Source organism: Chanos chanos, chromosome 9 (assembly GCF_902362185.1).
Source record: "Chanos chanos chromosome 9, fChaCha1.1, whole genome shotgun sequence".
Lineage (NCBI taxonomy): Eukaryota > Metazoa > Chordata > Actinopteri > Gonorynchiformes > Chanidae > Chanos > Chanos chanos.
The window spans coordinates 20,394,327-20,413,848 of NC_044503.1; the positions used below are offsets into that span (position 1 = coordinate 20,394,327).

The window sequence follows — 19,522 nt, forward strand, 5'->3', positions numbered from 1 at the left end:
AAACAAGATCTACTGTGGTCTCGTAACATTATTTAAAAAAAAAAAAAAAAGAAAAGAAAAAGAAAGAAAGAAAGAAAGAAAGAAAAAAGAAAAATAAAACACAGGGGCCACCCTTGCTCTGGTGTTTAAATTTTGGCAGTCCACCAAGAACACAAGTCACATCGTTATAACGAGAGGCAATTCTCTGAGGTTCGCATCAGCCCCCCACCACCTTCAGTTTCCACTGAAACAGCACCGCTCAATTGTCTTTCCTCCTCTGTCCCTGTGCATGGTTCTGGTCTCGGGCCAAATATAACACACTTACGACACATGAGACCCACACGGTACACACTCTTAGACGCGCAGGCCCCAGACGTCACCAGGAAAGTCAAAATGGGTTTGTTTTTTTATTGAACTGTGGTCAAACAAGGGATTATCCTTCCTTGTCAAATCAGATTGACAACATACTGTAGATAGATCACGATTTTTCTTGAAAAAATGGTGTATTATTTTTCCAGGCAAAAAGACCGCAGATGGGTTTTTAATGATGCTGTTGAAGTCCACCACCCTATGGGTCTATGATCTCAGTGACATAACATTTTTCGCTGTCTGTTCAGACCACTTTGGATAGAAGTTTCTAGGCATTTTCCACTTGCCTGCTACTGCTGGCTAGTCCAAGGTTTTTTGTTTTTTATTTGCATTGAAGTGGCCTTGATGTAAGTAAGAAATCTGCCATCTTTCTCTCGGGTGGCGTAAACTGATCTGACAGGAGGAGAATGGTCTGCTAATTTAACCTGGGAGATGTCGTGTCAAACACTTGACACCTGTCAGTGAGTTCCACACAGCTTTTCATTAGCGGCACGTCTCAGCAGACCATCATATAACGGAACTGACACATTCTTTTGAAAGGAAGGGAAAAAAAAGGAACCCTCTGTTTTCTACCTGACATCTGACGACACCATTTAGTTCAGTTCAATACAAACTCAGTTCTAATTGATCTGCATGGAAAAAAATGGGAAAGAATTAAAGTGGATAAAAGAATCAAATAACAACCTTCTACTTAGTGTTTTAACTTTGAAGCACCTGACTAAAATACACTGAGTGGGAAACCACTCTGCAGTATTCCAGAGGAAAATGTTGACTGTTAAACCCCCCGTGGGATGTAAGGGACTGAAACATCAGTCCAACGCTTTTTAAGGTGAGTAGCAGTATTTTATGATCAATGTTAAACTTTACAGAGAGCAAGAGGCGAGAGGATAGCATTGAGCTAATTTGTTCATTTTTTTCCTAGCAATAAGATTGGCTGCTTTACATGGTATCAGAAGCTAATGTATACATTTAGCGGAGTGATGCCTTGAGGCACATCAGTAACAATAGTCTAGAGTCTAAAAGCATCAGCTGGTTTCCTGCATCCTGCAGAGAGAGAGAGAGAGAGAGAGAGAGAAAAACGAGGGGTCTTTCTAAGCATAGCAATATTCTGACATTTAGAAAAAGCCTCTTCACATAGAAGTGCCTCTTCTGTGAGCATCAAACGACAGATCTGATTGGTGGAGAGTAACTACTGCGGATTTTATTAGCTAAATGCCGTAGAGAAACCATTAAGGCTGAAGGTTAAAAATCAGCTAGGTTTTTTTTCTAGGAGTCCTGAATCATAGAGTGTCATATCTGAGTTTCATTTACAGAAATCTGCTTAGACTTACAAGAGCTTCTGTTCCGTCCGGATCTAACAGGACAAGCATGGACACACAGATGCTCTTTGACGGCCGAGTCTGGATCTAACAGGACAAGCACAGACACACAGATGCTCTCTGACGGCTGAGTCCGGATCTAACAGGACAAGCACGGACACACAGATGCTCTCTGATGGCCAAGTCTGGATCTAACAGGACAAGCACGGACACACAGACTCTTTCAGGAGGCTGAGTCTGGATCTAACAGGACAAGCACGGACACACAGACTCTTTCAGGAGGCTGAGTCTGGATCTAGCAGGACAAGCACAGACACACAGATGCTCTCTGACGGCCAAGTCTGGATGCAATAGGCCAAGCACGGATACACAGACTCTTTCAGACAGCCGAGTCTGGATCTAACAGGACAAGCACGGACACACAGTGGCTCTCAGACAGCTGAGTCTGGATCTAACAGGACAAGCACGGACACACAGACTCTTTCGGACAGCCGAGTCTGGATCTAGCAGGACAAGCACAGACGCACAGACACCCTCAGACTGCTGAGTCATTCATTAGAGCTGTCTCTGTTTTACGGTTTGCTCATTAGCCTCAACGAAATATTTCAAACCTATTGTTTCTGTTCGAAAATTACCGCAGTTGCTAAGCAACAGTTTTAAATAAATTTTTTTAAAAATGTGGGGATGAAGAGAAGAATGACAGATAGGTCTGTAATTTGACACATCACCTCGATAGAGGTTTGATTCCATAATTAGAGGTTTGACGACGTGCTTCAAGAGTTTGGGGGGGGGGGGGGGGGGTGTTCGTGCGCCGTCAAACAGATGGGGAACGGTTCTTTACGTCAGAATCAAACATGCGCATACACCTTTTTAGCATACACTTATTTTCCTAAAATAGTGGTTTTGTGGTACATGAGCTGAGCGTTCAAGAGGTGGAGAGTGAAAACGAAAATCACACACCGTGATGTGACCAAAGTCTGAAAGTGTCAAGGAAGTGCAGTACAACTGTAATACTCACTCATTAGCTAAACCGCTTATCCTAATATTTTGTTATATATAAATATTGCTAAATTAAGTATTGTTGATTTTCCTTATTCATTCACTCACTCACTCACTCACTCATTATCTAAGCCGCTTATCCTAATTAGGGTCACGGGGGGTGCTGGAGCCTATTTCAGCGCTCATAGGGCGGAAGGCGGGGAAACACCCTGGACAGGTCACCAGTCCATCGCAGGGCAGACACACAGAAAAACACACTCACACACACATTCACACCTAGGGGCAATTTAGTGTCTCCAGTTCGCCTAACCTGCATGTCTATGGACTGTGGGAGGAAACCGGAGCTCCTGGAGGAAACCCACGCAGACACAGGGAGTACATGCTCCACACATGCTCCAAACTCCACACAGAACGGACCGTGGCCGCCCGGCCAGGAATCAAACCTGAGACCTTCTTGCTGTGATGGCAACAGCGCTATCCACTGCGCCACCATACCGCCCACCACTGTAATAGTAATAATAATAATAATAATAATAATAATCACCATCATCATCATAATCAGAATCACAATAATCATAATAATAATAATGTTCTACCATTACAGTATCCATGTGTCCAGTCCTGAGAGGCTGGTGGCTTATGGTCCTATATGTCAGTGTTTACCATGCATTGTGTGGACTGATGACAGAAATGTGACAAACTGCTAGAGTTGTCTTAATGAACCTCCCATTAGAGTACACTGCATATTCTCCCATCGTGGCATTTCTTTGACATTAAAAGCAGTGAAATTTCACGAGACTCTTCCTTAATACACCCTCCTGACGTTCGTCCTCGGCTAATCTCTTTAACCTTCGGCTGCGGCCGTTAGATCATTACACAGAATTCCTCTAACGTTTGGATCAGTGGCTCTGGCACACAGATGAACTGCAGACATTTCGGAGCGCCGCCGTAGCCCGGCTTTTCCGGCTGATGGCTGACACTTTAGGACCTGGTGAGGATTACCTGTGATAATGTCTTGACAGGTAATTGGGTGTTTCTGTGGAGAGAGGTTAAAGAGGGAGGGCCGGACTCAGGGGAGAGCCATTATCCTCCCCGCTCACGGAGTGAGGAGCAGCCAGGCAGTACCCTCATTCTTCCCCAACTAATGACTACTGAAGCCTCCCCCTCACACATCGCACAACACCTCCTCTCTCTCTCTCTCTCTCTCTCTCTCTCTCTCTCTCTCTCTCTCTCTCTTAATCTCTCCCTCGCTCTCTCTTACTCTCTCCCTCGCTCTCTCTTACTCTCTCCCTCGCTCTCTCTTACTGTCTCCCTTGCTCTCTCTCTCTCACTCGCTCTCTCACTCTCTCTGTGAAACTTCTGGCACACAGCAATCCTCTTCTCTTCTCCCTCTCAATTACCGTTCCTTCCTCCCTCTCTACTATACTCACTCACTCTCTCGCTCTCGCTCTCTCCCAGACTCCCTCTCTCCTTAATCTGTCTCTTCTCCCACGATTCCATTCTTTCCTCTAACCTCACACGCCGACTGCCGGGAATGAGTCCAAGTGAAATGAAATGGAAAAAATAAGAAAAAAATTAATTGAATGCAACAGAATGAAAAAAGTTTAGATAGATCACTCAACCTGAGGGCCTATCTGAAAATGTTTTGGGAGGAAAGAAAAAACTCGGCTAGGTCCTTGTTTTCAGTGTAATATTACTGTGTTTCACAGTCGGCGCTTTAGTGTAGGGCTTCACTTGCTCTTCACACCGCCTTAAAGTGTGTTTGTTTGTTTGTTTGTTTGTTTGTTGTGACTGACTGACCTTGTTCTGAGCAGCTGTAAATGAGTTTCAGTGGGTTTGGTTTCAGTGCAGGAAAAACCATTCATGCATGACAACTGGACCTTAAGGTCAGAACCCCGCCTTGAGCTTTAAAAACGGATCCAGCTGAGCAGCACTGGAGTGTTCCAGTGCTCCACAGAATGTCTATCAGGATCGGTGAGAAGGAAAAAGAGACTCAGCCAACACACTCAGAGCCCACCGTGTCTCCAAACCTCAGTTAAATACTACATTCGTGTGTGTGTGTGTGTGTGTGTGTGTGTATGTATATATGTGTGTGTGTACTCTCTCTAGAATGACTGAAATTCATAGTCTAACTTCTGGCTCTCATGTCGTCTTACCAAACCATCCACTGTACAATATATAGACATATATAGGTATAATAACATTATGTAAATATATACATATATACACACACACACACACCCCCACATATATGTGTGTGTGTGTGTGTGTGTGTGTGTGTGTGTGTGTGTGTATGTGTGTGTATATATATTTACATAATGTTATTATACCTATATATGTCTATATATTGTACAGTGGATGGTTTGGTAAGACGACATGAGAGCCAGAAATTAGGCTATGAATTCCAGTCATTCTAGAGAGAGTAATGTGTATGCAATACATCAAACATCTTCCCTCCATCAAACATCTTCTCTGATTTGGCAAAAAGCATGAGAGTATTGTCACATCTATTTCAAGTATCTAAAATGCGTATCATCCCATTCAGTGGATAAAAAGGTAAGAGAAGGGGTTAAAGAACGATGGCTTTGTGTCACGGTCATGTCCGCACATGTCGTCTGGGTCTCGGCGAGTTCACCACTGACACAGGAAGTGCAGCTACGGGAGTCATCGCCTTCTCTCCTTATTTAGCGTTTGCTTTTCAGCCAATCAGCAGTCCTGCGTGACGCCTGTACGCTGTGTGTCACAAGTAGAGAGTGACCTGTGTACTTCCATTGCCCTCCGGTGGCAGATATAAGCAACTGCACTCTGCCCTTTTACACAGAGCTTATGCAAATAGCTTATCTCCAGTCAAGCCAACTGACTAAAATTTACTGAGACTAAATCAGACTTTGAATTGTGTAATTTGTCTGGACGGCCGACATCCTATGACCTGTCAAGCATAAATTTCACCCATCAGTGAGTGTGTCTAATGGGTTTCCATGTTTGAAGAGTACATGCAATGCCGTGTGTGTGTGTGCGTCTTGGAGTGTGTGCACCGGCATTTGGCATTTGGTTGTGTCTGTAGGGATCTAAGTTAAGGTTATAGAGAGCACTGTGAGGATGAAAGAAAAAAGAACAGAACAGCAGAGAACAGCAGAGAAGAGAAGAGAAGAGAAGAGAAGAGAAGAGAAGAGAAGAGAAGAGAAGAGAAGAGAAGAGAAGAGAAGAGAAGAGATCACCTGTCTAGGTTGCTCCGTTGCTCTCTGTAAATCTGTCTTGACTTTGTTGTTGGGATGGTTGACCACTTTGGTGACAGGCTGTTTGAATATGGAAGCTGTTTGTCTGATTGGAAGTGCTGTGTTCAGGTCAGGCTTACCCTATAGGACAAAAAGATAAAAAGAGGAGAAAAAGAGAAGGAGAGATTAACACCATAGAATCAAACAGACTATTGAAAACTAGTCCTCAAAAGACAAGCGTTAACTAGAGGACTGCCCTTCATGCTCCTAACTGTACCCAGACCAGTGCACTATGCTAACTGCACAATGAAAGGCAGTGACTCAGAGAGCTCTGTTGTCATCAGGTCAGTGAGTATGACTCCTTCTTCTTCCCTTTACTATTAGTCTAGTTCATATCCTCCTGCACAAACCACACAGCAGGTTGGGGCTGCCAGCATTTCCACACAAATAATCACATTAATGGGAGGTTAGTTTTCAGCCAACAAAACAAAAGGCAAGATTACAGTAAAGATGAAACAGGCAATTAAGTGTCAAAGGGGTCAAAAAAAAAAAAAATAGGAAAATAAAAATGTATTTATACAAAATCATTGTGAACATGGGGAGCAGGGCATAACAAAAGTGAGCTACAAAGACTCCGCACTCTCTCTCTCTGTCTGTCTCTCCCTCTCTCTCTCTCTCTCTCTCTCTCTCTCTGTCTGTCTCTCCCTCCCTCTCTCTCGCTGTCTGTCTCTCCCTCTCTCTCTCTCTCTCTCTGTCTGTCTGTCTGTCTGTCTGTCTCTCTCTCTCTCTGTCTGTCTCTCCCTCTCTCTCTCTCTCTCTCTCTGTCTCTGTCTGTCTCCCCCCCCCCCTCTCTCTCTCTCTGAAACACACCGGATCACATCACCCGCCCACACAAACGCACGTACACTCTAAAAGCAGCGGATGAGAAAGCGAACGCGGTTAATTTCACAGCTGGAGGGTGATACAGTCAGAGGGTGGAACTGGAAAGTAATGAACATGGGCCCAGCGTGGTGGGAAACGTCGATGGTTTTTATCAGTAAAATACAAAACGACGAGAGCACTCTGCCATCTCAGAGACGCAAAGGCACAAAAATATTAAATATTAATGTCACATTGAGCTAATCACCACAACTCTACCAGACGCAGACTTCGAGGGAACTCGGATGAAGTACTCGACTGAATTTCCATGCATACGCGCCGTGAGAAACGAAACGAGACAACACATCAAACAGACCTGAGAAAGTCTATCATCTTCATCATCATCGATTCGATTCCTCCCACACACACACACACACACACACTCCAGTTCTCAGCGGCATCACAGGCCAACACTTCAGAAACAAATACATTTTCTCTCATGAAAATGCTGCCTGTGCACCAAAATCACTTTTACTGCCATTAATGTAGCACAAATGACTCTTTACAGGAGATGTTTCAGTTTAGCAGCAGTGAACTGTCAGAAGGTACAGCTTTCATTCAGCATTAGTGTGAAAGAATATGAGAAAGTAATGAAAGTGGCTGTGTAGTTATCTCCACAGGCCATCTGCCTGGACTGGATTACATCTCCATGTTAGGACAGAGATTATATCGTCAAAGTCTCACCTTACATGCAACGAAGCAAGAGCAGAAGCAAGGAAGAAGTAAACCTCAGCTTTGACTTTACATACAGATAGAGTCAGGCCTGTGTATCAGAGTGCGCACATGCGCACGCACACACAGAAATAGACACACACACACACATGCGCGCGCGCGCACACTCACACTCACACCCACACACACACACACACACACACACACACACACAAAGACACAGGCTTTGGCCTTTACAGCTACTCATAAATCATTCCTCAGTGACGGACCCTGTTCTGGGAGTCAGAGGACCATGGCTATTAGTGCTGGAGGGATCAGATGGGCCCTTTTCAGCTGATTACGCTCCATTCATTCAGCTCATCTGGATTCTGCTGCGTTCACACGTCTGTCACATCGCATGACAACAGCCCTGCAGGGGGCTCTGTGCCACGATCTGATCAGACGTCATAAACAACGTCACCAGCATCCCAGACTGGTGAGAATGATTTGAGGAGCACACGTACGGTTTGAGAAGCATGCATATGGTTTGAGGAGCATGAGTGTAGTGGTAAGGAGAGCGTATGTGGTTTGAGGAGTACGGATATCGTTTGAGGAGCGAGTGATGGTTTTAGGAGTGTGAGTATAGTTTTAAGGAGAGTTTATGTGGTTTGAGGAGAGTGAGTACAGTTTTAAGGGGAGTGTATAAGGTTTTAGGGGTGTGAGTATGGTTTTAAGGAGAGTGCATGTGCTTTGAGGAGTGTGTGTATTTTAAGGAGAGTGTATGTGGCTGAGGAGTGTGGATATAGTTTGAGGAACGAGTGATGGTTTTAGGAGTGCAAGTATAGTTTTAAGGAGAGTTTATGTGGTTTGAGGAGTGTGAGTATAGTTTTAACAAGAGTGTACATGGTTTGAGGAGTGTGGATACAGTTTGAGGAGTGTGTGATGGTTTGAAGAGTATGGATACAGTTTGAGGAGTGTGTGATATTTTGAGGAGTGTGGATACAGTTTGAGGAGCGTGTGATGGTTTGAGGAGTGTGGATACAGTTTGAGGAGCGTGTGATGGTTTGAGGAGTGTGGATACAGTTTGAGGAGTGTGTGATGGTTTGAGGAGTGTGGATACAGTTTGAGCAGTGTGTGATATTTTGAGGAGTGTGGATACAGTTTGAGGAGTGTGTGATATTTTGAGGAGTGGATAAAGTTTGAGGCGCGTGTGATGGTTTGAGGAGCATGCTGGTTTAATCCTCATCAGTCAGTGTGTGAAACATGTTGTGTTGACGCAGGCCGAAGTCGCCAGGGGACAGTCCCGGTTTATTTCATGTTATTTTAGGCTGTGCGGCCCGTCTCATGACAAGACCAGAATAAAGGCTTTAGCAGGAGTGGGCTTCCGGTGTCAGGACTTCAACAGCTCAATCAGAGCAGGAAAAAAAGCAGCTTAAATCCTGTGAAATTTCCTGCCTCTCATTCCCTTAGAAAAGCCAGCTGATAACATGAAACACGCAATTCATCCGTGACTTACGGACCGCTTGCTGTATGACCACGTAAACAACTCAAACAATCCCTTTACGCTGTTGTTTAGAGCACCGCTCTAAACATCAGTCTCAAATGGTTTAAATCAATTGAGAACATCTCAGGCACTGAAACCTCTCTCCCCACATCTGCCACCGCGAGCTGTCCTCCCACCACGTCCTGCAACCTGACGAGTCAGAGATGTTGTTCTGTGCTGGTCACATGACACTGGTCACATTTACGTTCAACCAACACCGAAGAGGCAACTGGTAACTCTGACTGGTTTTGCTTAGAAGACTCTAAGAAGGATCGAGGTGCGTTTTACACAAGCTTGGAATCTCACCATTATTTCAGACTGGGAACAGCGGTTCTATTCAGAGAGATAATCCCACTCAAAATTCCCGACCGAGCAGTAACGAGGACAGGTCCAGAGGAGCCAGCAAATCAAGTTTGTTCTCATGTTACCAAATGACACCTTCAGACAAAGGAGTTGTTATCAAAACAGGAAACGATGACTTCTCCACCGCACAAAAACAGCACGTTAAAACAGATGTGGTTTATCAAGAAGCTCGAGCAGTCTCAACAGGGTGGCAGGAAAGACAGAAATACTGTACATCTGCACACAAACCTCCATCTCTCCAGCTGACTTCACTCCCTCAACAGTCATTCTGGTGATGAGAGAATCAAAGCCCTGACTCCTGGGAGATGACCTGAACTAACGTCACTGCTGTTATTGACACCGCGTCGAAAAACTGACCGTCACAGAGAAGTAAATTAAAGCAAGAACTTCAACATTTTTGTCACTAATTATATATGTGAAGAGTTTAATAAATCTTTCTGATAATTTATTAAATAAGTTTTGAAATTACAGGCCTTGTAAGGTCACAAATAATACAGAGGGAATTTAGAGTGTTTCGAGTGTTTTGAGTCTGTTGATAATGGTTCTACAGGCAAACTGTGGTTCTGCAGCAGTTTGTGTGTGCTCTCTTTAAACTGTGTGGAGAAGAAACTGAGTTCTGTCTGAGTATCTCTAACTTTCCCTGTCTCTCTCTCTCGCTCTCTCTCTCCCTTTCTCTCCCTTTCTCTCCCTCTCTCTCTCTGTGTGACTGGATGTAGTCTGGGGAGCAAAGGTCCTGTGTACAGTTATGCATTCTTCAGATGTTATCTGAGTACAGACTGGCCCTCTCTGTGCTGCTTTAGGACTGATACACACACACACACACACACACACACACACACACACACACACACAAACATACGCGCATGCAGACGCACGCACAGGCAGAGGGGCACATGGGCACACACACACGCACGTGCGGTTCTAAACCCACACAATAATATACGCGTGTGCACGCAAACAGACACAGTAACATACACGCATGCGTACATACACACATTCACACAAGCACACAAACACAAGGAATTACGCAGAACAAACAACAAAGCTTAGCACATCAAATACTTTCTCCCCCATTAAAACTGGGGGCTGTCTTTACAAGTCACTTTCAACTATTCCATTAAAACACCCACTACAGTAAACAGTCAGTTTGGGACGAGCAAGTGGAGGCAGAGTGTAAACACTGTGTGTTCGCCTCAGACAGACAGAGAGGACCAACAGTAACACCACACACACACACACACGCACGCGTGCTCACACACACACACACACACGCGCACACACACACACACACACAGTCAGCGCTTTTCAGCTTCACAGGTTGTGTCTTTCGAGAAGGTTCCAGATGGTGACTTTCAGCCATGTCTGTCTGACTGCCTATTCCCTGTCTGTCTGACTGCCTATTCAGTTCCACGCGGCCCCAGTTTGTTCAGCCGTTATCTGCCCTGCCAGCCTGCACTGTGACACCACCATTACCATTCCCATGCTCCCTCACATGTAAACAAGCCCACACACACACACACACACCCCTATACACACATCTACACACACACACACACACACGCATGAATGCACACATGTGCACACACGCGCAGAGTAACGAAGCATCCAGTGAGTTCCAACTGTGGATAAACATGTAAAGGCAGCGCAGCTCTGATGCAGACTGAGCTAAGCTAACGATTCTATCACACAACTTAAACACACCTGTCTGGAATACCCTCCTGCATTTTCATACAGTTTCAGAGTAGGCCTAAATGTTTCACATCTGTCCACAGCCTCAGTGCATGTCTCATTCTGTGCTCAGCACACTAACATTACTAACGCTACCTAATATTGTCTAATATAATCTAACATTATTCACTGTAAAGTAATATTGTGCTAATGTTCCATCAAACTGCTGGTTCACGTCAAACACCCAGCACGGCCAGCAGAAAACCGCTGCTGTAAAAATCTCTGACCGCTTTCCTTTTGGATACGCTCAGTGTCAAAAAGATTTGTAAACATGTACTGAAGCCATCAAAACAAACACTGAAAGATTTTCCACAAATTCACCATTGCACCATGCTATTTCTCCAGGACCGTGCCATTCAAAACACAGCCCCGCAGTTCAGTTTTCTCTGATAAAACAACACCACGATCCTGCCAAGGTTTTTAAAAAGCACCATAATAGAACATTTAAGACTTTGATTAGCACAGTGACCTCACAGTGGCGTATTTTAGTCGTCCAGTGAAGTTCTCATATGGATAAACTCAGAGAAAGAGCATAACATTGTGCAGTGTAATCCTAAGGCTAGTAGAAAGATACCTTTGACAGGCTGAGGTTCTCACTGCATAGAAAGAGGTGTGGCATTGTGCAGTGTAAGGTTAAAGCAGTGTAACGTTAAAACTGGCGGGAAGATACCTTTGACAGGCTGAGGTTCTCGCTGCGTAGTCTCTGCTTGTTCTTCTGGAGCTTGCTGGGCATCATCTTGCCCGTACGGAAGTCGAAACATGCTAGGTCCACTGTGTTGCCAAGGTAACGGGAAAGCTGGGGTTTGCTCCTGAATTTCTTACCTGTGGGACTGGGGAGGGGGAGCGGGGCAGAGACAGAAACACAACACACATCAGTTTAACAGGTGAGGTAGACAAACAAACCACTGTCAGGCAGCCCAGGTACCAACCTCAGCAAACCTCGCTCATTCAATTTGTCTGTAAACTGGCTGCCAAGTTATGCATCTCCCTCGGTGAGGCACAGGGTCCAAAATTAGCACCCACCACTGACCAAATGCAAATAAAAATCTACGTTGGCTAATAAAATAAGAGGTCATTGGAGGGTCGCTGAAACAGGCCTACTTCTTTACAAACTTTCATCACTACGACACATAAGTTGATTGACTATGTTTCGCAGTTCTTTGATTGACCCTCACAGTCCACCGTCACTATAGCTTGTGACGACAACCATAAGAATAATTCTGAGTATATGGAGTTGAGCACACACGTGTTGTTTGCAGAGTGTGTGTATGAGATGTAATATCAATTAACATTTTAGAATATAAGTTGAGTCTCCTCACAACAGCATCTGAAATTTTCATTACTACAGTTCCCTTTAAAAAGCTCAATTGATGGGTGATTAGTAATTACATTGTTCTTAATGAGATTGTATCTTATGCAGTTCTATGGCCGGTTGAAAGGTATTTTGGCCAGTAAATTTTTTCAGTTTACCAGCCACTGGCAGATAGACCAAAAAGTTCATTTTGGACCCTGGTGAGGGAAAACACTATCTAGATGTGTTGTTTTTTTGTGTGTGTGTTTGAGTGGCCTGAGCACCTCTCCTTAAAATGACACAACACACAACAGGGTTTCTTTACACAAACAATACGTGAACACGCTCGTACTTGAAGTGCAGCAAACTTCAGTCTAGTCGAACTGAAGTCTTTCCATCGGTGGGTGGTCAGGTCTCCTCAGTTACCCTCTGTTAGGACTTTGCTCCAACTCTAATTGAATACATCTGATTCTCATACTGAGACCAAATTAGCTAAAACCAGGAATCTGGGATTTGGAATGTAATCTAGTGAGTGGGCCAAATCCTACAAGGGACGTTCACCACTTCTGTTCTACACGAGGTCTCGCTAAATGTCGACAGTGACTCATCAGCGCTGACAGTGACTCATCAACCAGTATTACAGCTCTTCAATTTGTATTAATTCTTCCCAAAGCACAGTTTAAGGAACGCCAGTGTGTTCCGGAAGGGTTAAATTCCAAAAAAAATAAAAGGAAACAGCTATTCAGAATTCCTCAGAATAAAGTCAGGTGATCAAAAGGTGTTGTCCCATATACCACCAGTATGCAACTGAGACTCAAGGTAATGCATCGACTCTCAGGTAAAACCTCTCTTCTGTTTTCAGACAGGTGTTGCTAGGACCCTGAGGTCACGACACTGGGTGACCTCTCATTAAACTGACCCTTTTACACCAGTGGTCCAAACCCAGCATCTGTGGTCAGCAAATCAATTCATGAGACTGACTGCCACATGGGCCCAGATTAGACAAACTGGAGCCTTACTGAACACCTCCCCTTTCCATCTCTATTTTTCTGTGATCAGCGTAAATAGTATCAGCACCACTACAACACTGGGTATATCAGTGACTTAAACCCCACTCCTGTGGTTTAAAAGCTTTTTTTCATAGTCTAGAGGTGGTTCTTTCACTAATAAGGCCTGATATCCTTCTTCCACATCCTGTGAGTGTCTGAGGGCATTCAGTCAGTAAGCGGTGTTCTCCGATATTAAGCAGGCTATAATCTCTTTACCCTGATCACGCAGGCTGACCACATGTGGAGTGGACCTTGAACGGGCCGTGACGTGTCGTAATCATAACTGAGCCTAATACGGTCTTTAAAAGATCAAGCCAATCCACAGCACCCTCCCTCCACAGATAATCATCCACTAACCATCTCTAGCCTTCACTTTCCTCTCTCTGTTCACGCTCTCAGTTCTCTACACAGTCACAGGGAGGAGAGGAGAGGAGAGGAGAGGAGAGGAGAGGAGAGGAGAGGAGAGGAGAGGAGAGGCTGGTCAGAGACAGTGGGCTGGAACTGGAGATCAGCTGAGGACAGATCAAAGAGTGATCCATTGCGTAATCTGTTTGTTTCACGTACGTCCTTCAGGGCCTGTATCAGAGCGTTCCCCTTTCTCCACTACTTCTCTAATGTTCCCACTCACTCGACCCCATTCTCAACACTCATGGTGCATGCAGAACACACAGGAACACGGAGATCACGCCAAACGGCCTCATCACATGTTCACACAGGAACACGGAGGTCACATTACAAAGCCTCGTCACATGTTCACAGAGGAAGACAGAGATCACGTCACACAACCTCGTCGCACAGGAACACGGAGATCACGTCATACAGCCTCGTCACATATTCATACAGGAACACGGAGATCACGTCATACAACCTCATCACATATTCACACAGGAACACGGAGGTCACGTCATACAGCCTCGTCACATATTCACACAGGAACACGGAGATCACGTCACACAACCTCGTGACATATTCACACAGAAACACGGAGATCACGTCATACAGCCTCGTCACATATTCACACAGGAACACGGAGATCACGTCACACAGCCTCGTCGCACAGGAACACGGATATCACGTCATACAGCCTCGTGACATGTTCACACAGGAACACGGAGATCACGTCATACAGCCTCGTCACATATTCACACAGAAACACGGAGATCACGTCACACAGCCTCATCACATATTCACACAGGAACACGGAGATCACGTCATACAGCCTCGTGACATGTTCACACAGGAACACGGAGATCACGTCATACAGCCTCGTCACATATTCACACAGGAACACAGAGATCACGTCACACAACCTCGTGACATATTCACACAGGAACACGGAGATCACGTCACACAGCCTCGTCACATATTCACACAGGAACACGGAGATCACGTCATACAGCCTCGTGACATGTTCACACAGGAACACGGAGATCACGTCATACAGCCTCATCACATATTCACACAGGAACACAGAGATCACGTCATACAGCCTCATCACATATTCACACAGGAACACGGAGATCACGTCATACAGCCTCGTCACATATTCACACAGGAACACGGAGATCACGTCATACAGCCTCGTGACATGTTCACACAGGAACACGGAGAGCATGTCACACAGCCTCATCACATATTCACACAGGAACACGGAGATCACGTCATACAGCCTCGTGACATGTTCACACAGGAACACAGAGATCACGTCATACAGCCTCGTGACATGTTCACACAGGAACACGGAGATCACGTCATACAGCCTCGTGACATGTTCACACAGGAACACAGAGATCACGTCATACAGCCTCATCACATATTCACACAGGAACACGGAGATCACGTCACACAACCTCGTGACATGTTCACACAGGAACACGGAGATCACGTCATACAGCCTCGTGACATGTTCACACAGGAACACGGAGAGCATGTCACACAGCCTCATCACATATTCACACAGGAACACGGAGATCACGTCATACAGCCTCGTGACATGTTCACACAGGAACACGGAGATCACGTCATACAGCCTCGTGACATGTTCACACAGGAACACGGAGAGCATGTCACACAGTCTCGTCACATGTTCAGATCTCGAGTAAAAAACTCATTGTGACTTCTCTCAGAAATCGGCAGACCTGGCCCTGTTTACACCTTGCATTAAATCCAATTTTGGTGATCCGATCACAAGTGGACAGCTCTAAAGTACGCCCGTTTACACCTGGCTTTAGAATCCGTCTCCACATGTGTCTTGAGTGACCACTTGCGATCGGATCTCACTTCCCCACTCTATAAGCAAAGAAATACACACATCATTTCCGTTTGCAAAGACCAAATCCCTTTACAGTACATTTGGCTAACTGAGCCCATTAATAGAGATAAGAGATGCCTTGCCTGTATACCTCGGCTCAATAAACTGTAGATGACTTGACAAATTGTAGATGACAAGACGATACAAGATAATGTCTATACGAACAGAATTATTGTAAAAAATCTGCGTATTGGCTGCATTTACACCTGTACTTTAGAGCTGTCCACTTGTGATCGGATCACCAAAATTGGATCTAATGCAAGGTGTAAAACAGAGCCAGAGAGCTCTGGACAGAGAGGTTTAGTTCCGAAAAGAGCACACACTGGCTAAATTCTCACCCATTCCAATCATCTGTCAGGCTTTTAATGGCTTTGACACCTGAGCGAGAGCAGTCTTTTGTCAAAGCTAAGAGGAAGGATTGTCTGATGGGAAACTAAAAGCCTACTTTGCGACAATGAGAGAACTATCCTCAAGTAGCAACAAAAATTGTAACACAAAACAACCCCGGATATGGCAGAAACACAAGATTAGTGGAAGAAAAAAAAAAAAGAAACAAAAATGCAGCATCAATTTGTAACTGCGTGCCTAGGATGTGAACAGACCTCACTTTTTTCACAGCACTCTTAATTTGGACAGGCAGGATGTGTCATTAAAGTGAGAAAGCCTTAGGAGCACTGCAACGCTGTGGGGTAGACAGTTGATCTGGTGGCTAGATGCCTATCTCTGGCACTGCTGAGTCTTCCAACTAATTTTCTCCAGCTGCAGCAGTCCTGTGCTTCAGCCGGTTAATATGTGTGACAGAGTGAGAGAGAGAGAGAGGGAGAGATGAAAAAAACAATAGTCAAAAGAACTGTGGGTTTCATAGATGACATGGCTCAAAGATGAGTCAAAGCAGAAAAACACATACATACATGCGCGCACACACACAGACACACAAACACACACACAAGAACACAAACACGAGGCCTTCCCAACAAAACCAGCAGTGCTCCCACAAACACATAAAAGCAAAAAACACACAAATCAGGCCTTTCCAGCAAAACAAGCTGTCTCTCTCTCTCTCTCTCTCTCTCTCTCTCACACACACACACACACACACACACAGGAGCATGGCAATCTATGAAAAACAATCAGGTGCACACATTTACTCACACTCACACTCACTCTCTCTCTCCCTCTCTCTCGCTCTCTCGCTCTCTCGCTCTCTCGCTCTCTCTCTCCCTCCCCACTCTCTTTCTACCCCCTCTCTCCCACACATATATGTGCACACCCAAACACATACACACACGCGCGCGCACACACACACACACACACAGGGCAGGGCAGGGCACGGCCTATCTCTCCGTACCACACACCAGCCAAGCCGCAGCCAAGGTTGGACCGCTAGGCCGAACACAGCCTTCAGCTGAGAGCTATCTCCAGCCCTGATCATGGGTGAAAACTCCGCACACGGGGATAAGACGGGGATTGGGGTGGGGTGGGGGGTGTTAAAGCTTTGGTTTCTTTCTTATGACAGAGCCGTGTTTGAGAGAAAGAGGAAGAGAAGCTGTGAAAAAAAAGCTGAGATGGCTGTTGCTGGGTAGCTGCTGCTGGGTTACATTGGCTCTTTATTTTGAAACAGGCCTGTCTTCCCAAGGCCTGTCTGAGTTTCCCCTGCCTCTGTGAAGCTCCTGTCGCTCTGTTGTGACACAGAGGTGCATGGGTCTGGAGGAAACGTGGAGTTAAACGAGGGAAGAAGGGAAAGAGTGAGAGCACAAGGAAGACTCTCTCTCTCTCTCCCCCGCTCTTTCATGTTTAAAAAAAAAAAACATGCCACAGTTCACCGCACCTGCACACGCACACACTTGCACACTCTCTCTCTCTCTCTCACTCTCTCACACACACACACACACAGTCTGAAAAAATACACAGCTTATTTAAGACACAAAGGATTTGCTAACAGTCCCAATCAAAAGTATAGTTTGCCACAATGATAAACATGTTCAAACATGCACAAAACACACACACACACTGACAGGTTTGTCTCACAATACAATACGTATTTTACAATGACTACTGTATTACAGTACCTGTATTACTGTAACCTTAGTCTAACCAAGAAACATCTATATTTAGGTAAGTTCTATCATTTTAACTTACATTCATTTTGTGGGGGCATGCAAAAATGTTCTACAAGACATACATATACACAACCATACACACAGGGCTCTAAAGTGAAAAGACACTGTGAATTGGCCCTTATGAAAGCAGAGGCAAAGAGAAAATAGCACACAGAGATGGATGAGAGTTTGGTGGGAAAGCACGAGCAGAGCTCTCGATAACGTTATGATTCTCCAGTCTCTCAGCCCGAGCTCATCCCCGGGATCCAGTCTCTCAGCCCGAGTTCATCCCCAGGATCCAGTCTCTCAGCCGGAGCTCATCCCCATGATCCAGTCTCTCATCCCGAGCTCATCCCCAGGATCCAGTCTCTCAGCCCGAGCTCATCCCCGGGATCCAGTCTCTCAGCCCGAGGTCATCCCCGGGATCCAGTCTCTCAGCGCGAGCTCATCCCCAGGATCCAGTCTCTCAGCGCGAGCTCATCCCCGGGATCCAGTCTCTCAGCGCGAGCTCATCCCCGGGATCCAGTCTCTCAGCCCGAGCTCATCCCCGGGATCCAGTCTCTCAGCCCGAGCTCATCCCCAGGATCCAGTCTCTCAGCCTGAGCTCATCCCCAGGATCCAGCGGGCTGAGGATAAGAGTGATCCCAGCAGACAGTTCCACTCTCTTACCTCACAGCATGGTTTAATGCCTACTGATCTCTACACTGATCTCTACAGCCTTGATCGCTATGCACTACAGCAGTATGTGTATACGTACACAGTGTATGTATGTATATGTATACACACACATACACACACACACACGGGAAGCCCAGCCTCCTCTAAAATGTCATGAAAAATGTTCGTCAGTTCAACGTGTACTAGTATATTTACATTACTTAACTCTCTTATTCCAAATCAATGGCACTTTTAAAACGTCATTTCCGGACGCACAGCTTCCATGGGAGTAAAGGAGACTGTTGAAACGGATTTTTGCATTGAAAAAAATATCTGCACGTTCACTGGACGTTCATTGACTTGATTTTGTGCCGCCCGGACTCCGGGCTGATGTATGATGATTGGAGGAACTCTCTAAGGGGTTGGTCCTCTTTTAAATGTCATGGCAATGAATATGACTGACAGTGTTTTAAAATTATACACTGGCATCGTAGGAATTCAAGCTCAGTCTATGCGGAGTGTTGGTGGATGAAGTTATGAGACATAAGCTTCTGCTCTTTTTCTCTGTTATTTGAGTTTGTTACTTGCTTTCGTTTCACTTTAGTGGGAAAATCTAGCAAGCTAGCTAGCTAGCAGGTGCACAATGGCAGATGTTGTTAATGTTGTCAACCTGATTTTGGCAAAGTCCTTTGATGTCTTGCTTACGAGGACAGACTAAGAATTAAACGGCAGGACAGATCATCACCCAACATTAATTTAGGTTAAAGGTCAGGGAGCAAAAAGCGATAGTTTCAGCTCTCCTGGTTTGACAAAGTGAACTGTGAACTGGCGGACTGGAAGTTCTTTGACTGTGAGAATGTTCTGTTGGCCATGTCTCTTAATGAAACCATCTCAGGGATGTATTGTTTGGTCACATATGAAGAACAACAAATGTAATAACTGACTAATTTTATGACATAGGTCTAAACTGTGATTGTCCTATTTCAAAGACAAATACATACGCGCACACACACACACACACACACATATAT

At 45.2% G+C, this 19,522-nt stretch overlaps 1 protein-coding gene across 1 annotated transcript in view; it reads right to left on the reverse strand.

The window, feature by feature from the left end:
* The window catches only part of mbd2 (methyl-CpG binding domain protein 2), a 36,322-nt gene that overhangs the window by 10,038 nt on the left and 6,762 nt on the right, over positions 1 to 19,522 (reverse strand). The window contains exons 2-3 of the mRNA XM_030783822.1: positions 11,755 to 11,914; positions 5,885 to 6,022 (exon numbers count right to left, since the gene is read on the reverse strand). Coding sequence (XP_030639682.1) covers positions 5,885 to 6,022; positions 11,755 to 11,914 — 298 coding nt within the window. The remainder of the gene's footprint in view (positions 1 to 5,884; positions 6,023 to 11,754; positions 11,915 to 19,522) is intronic.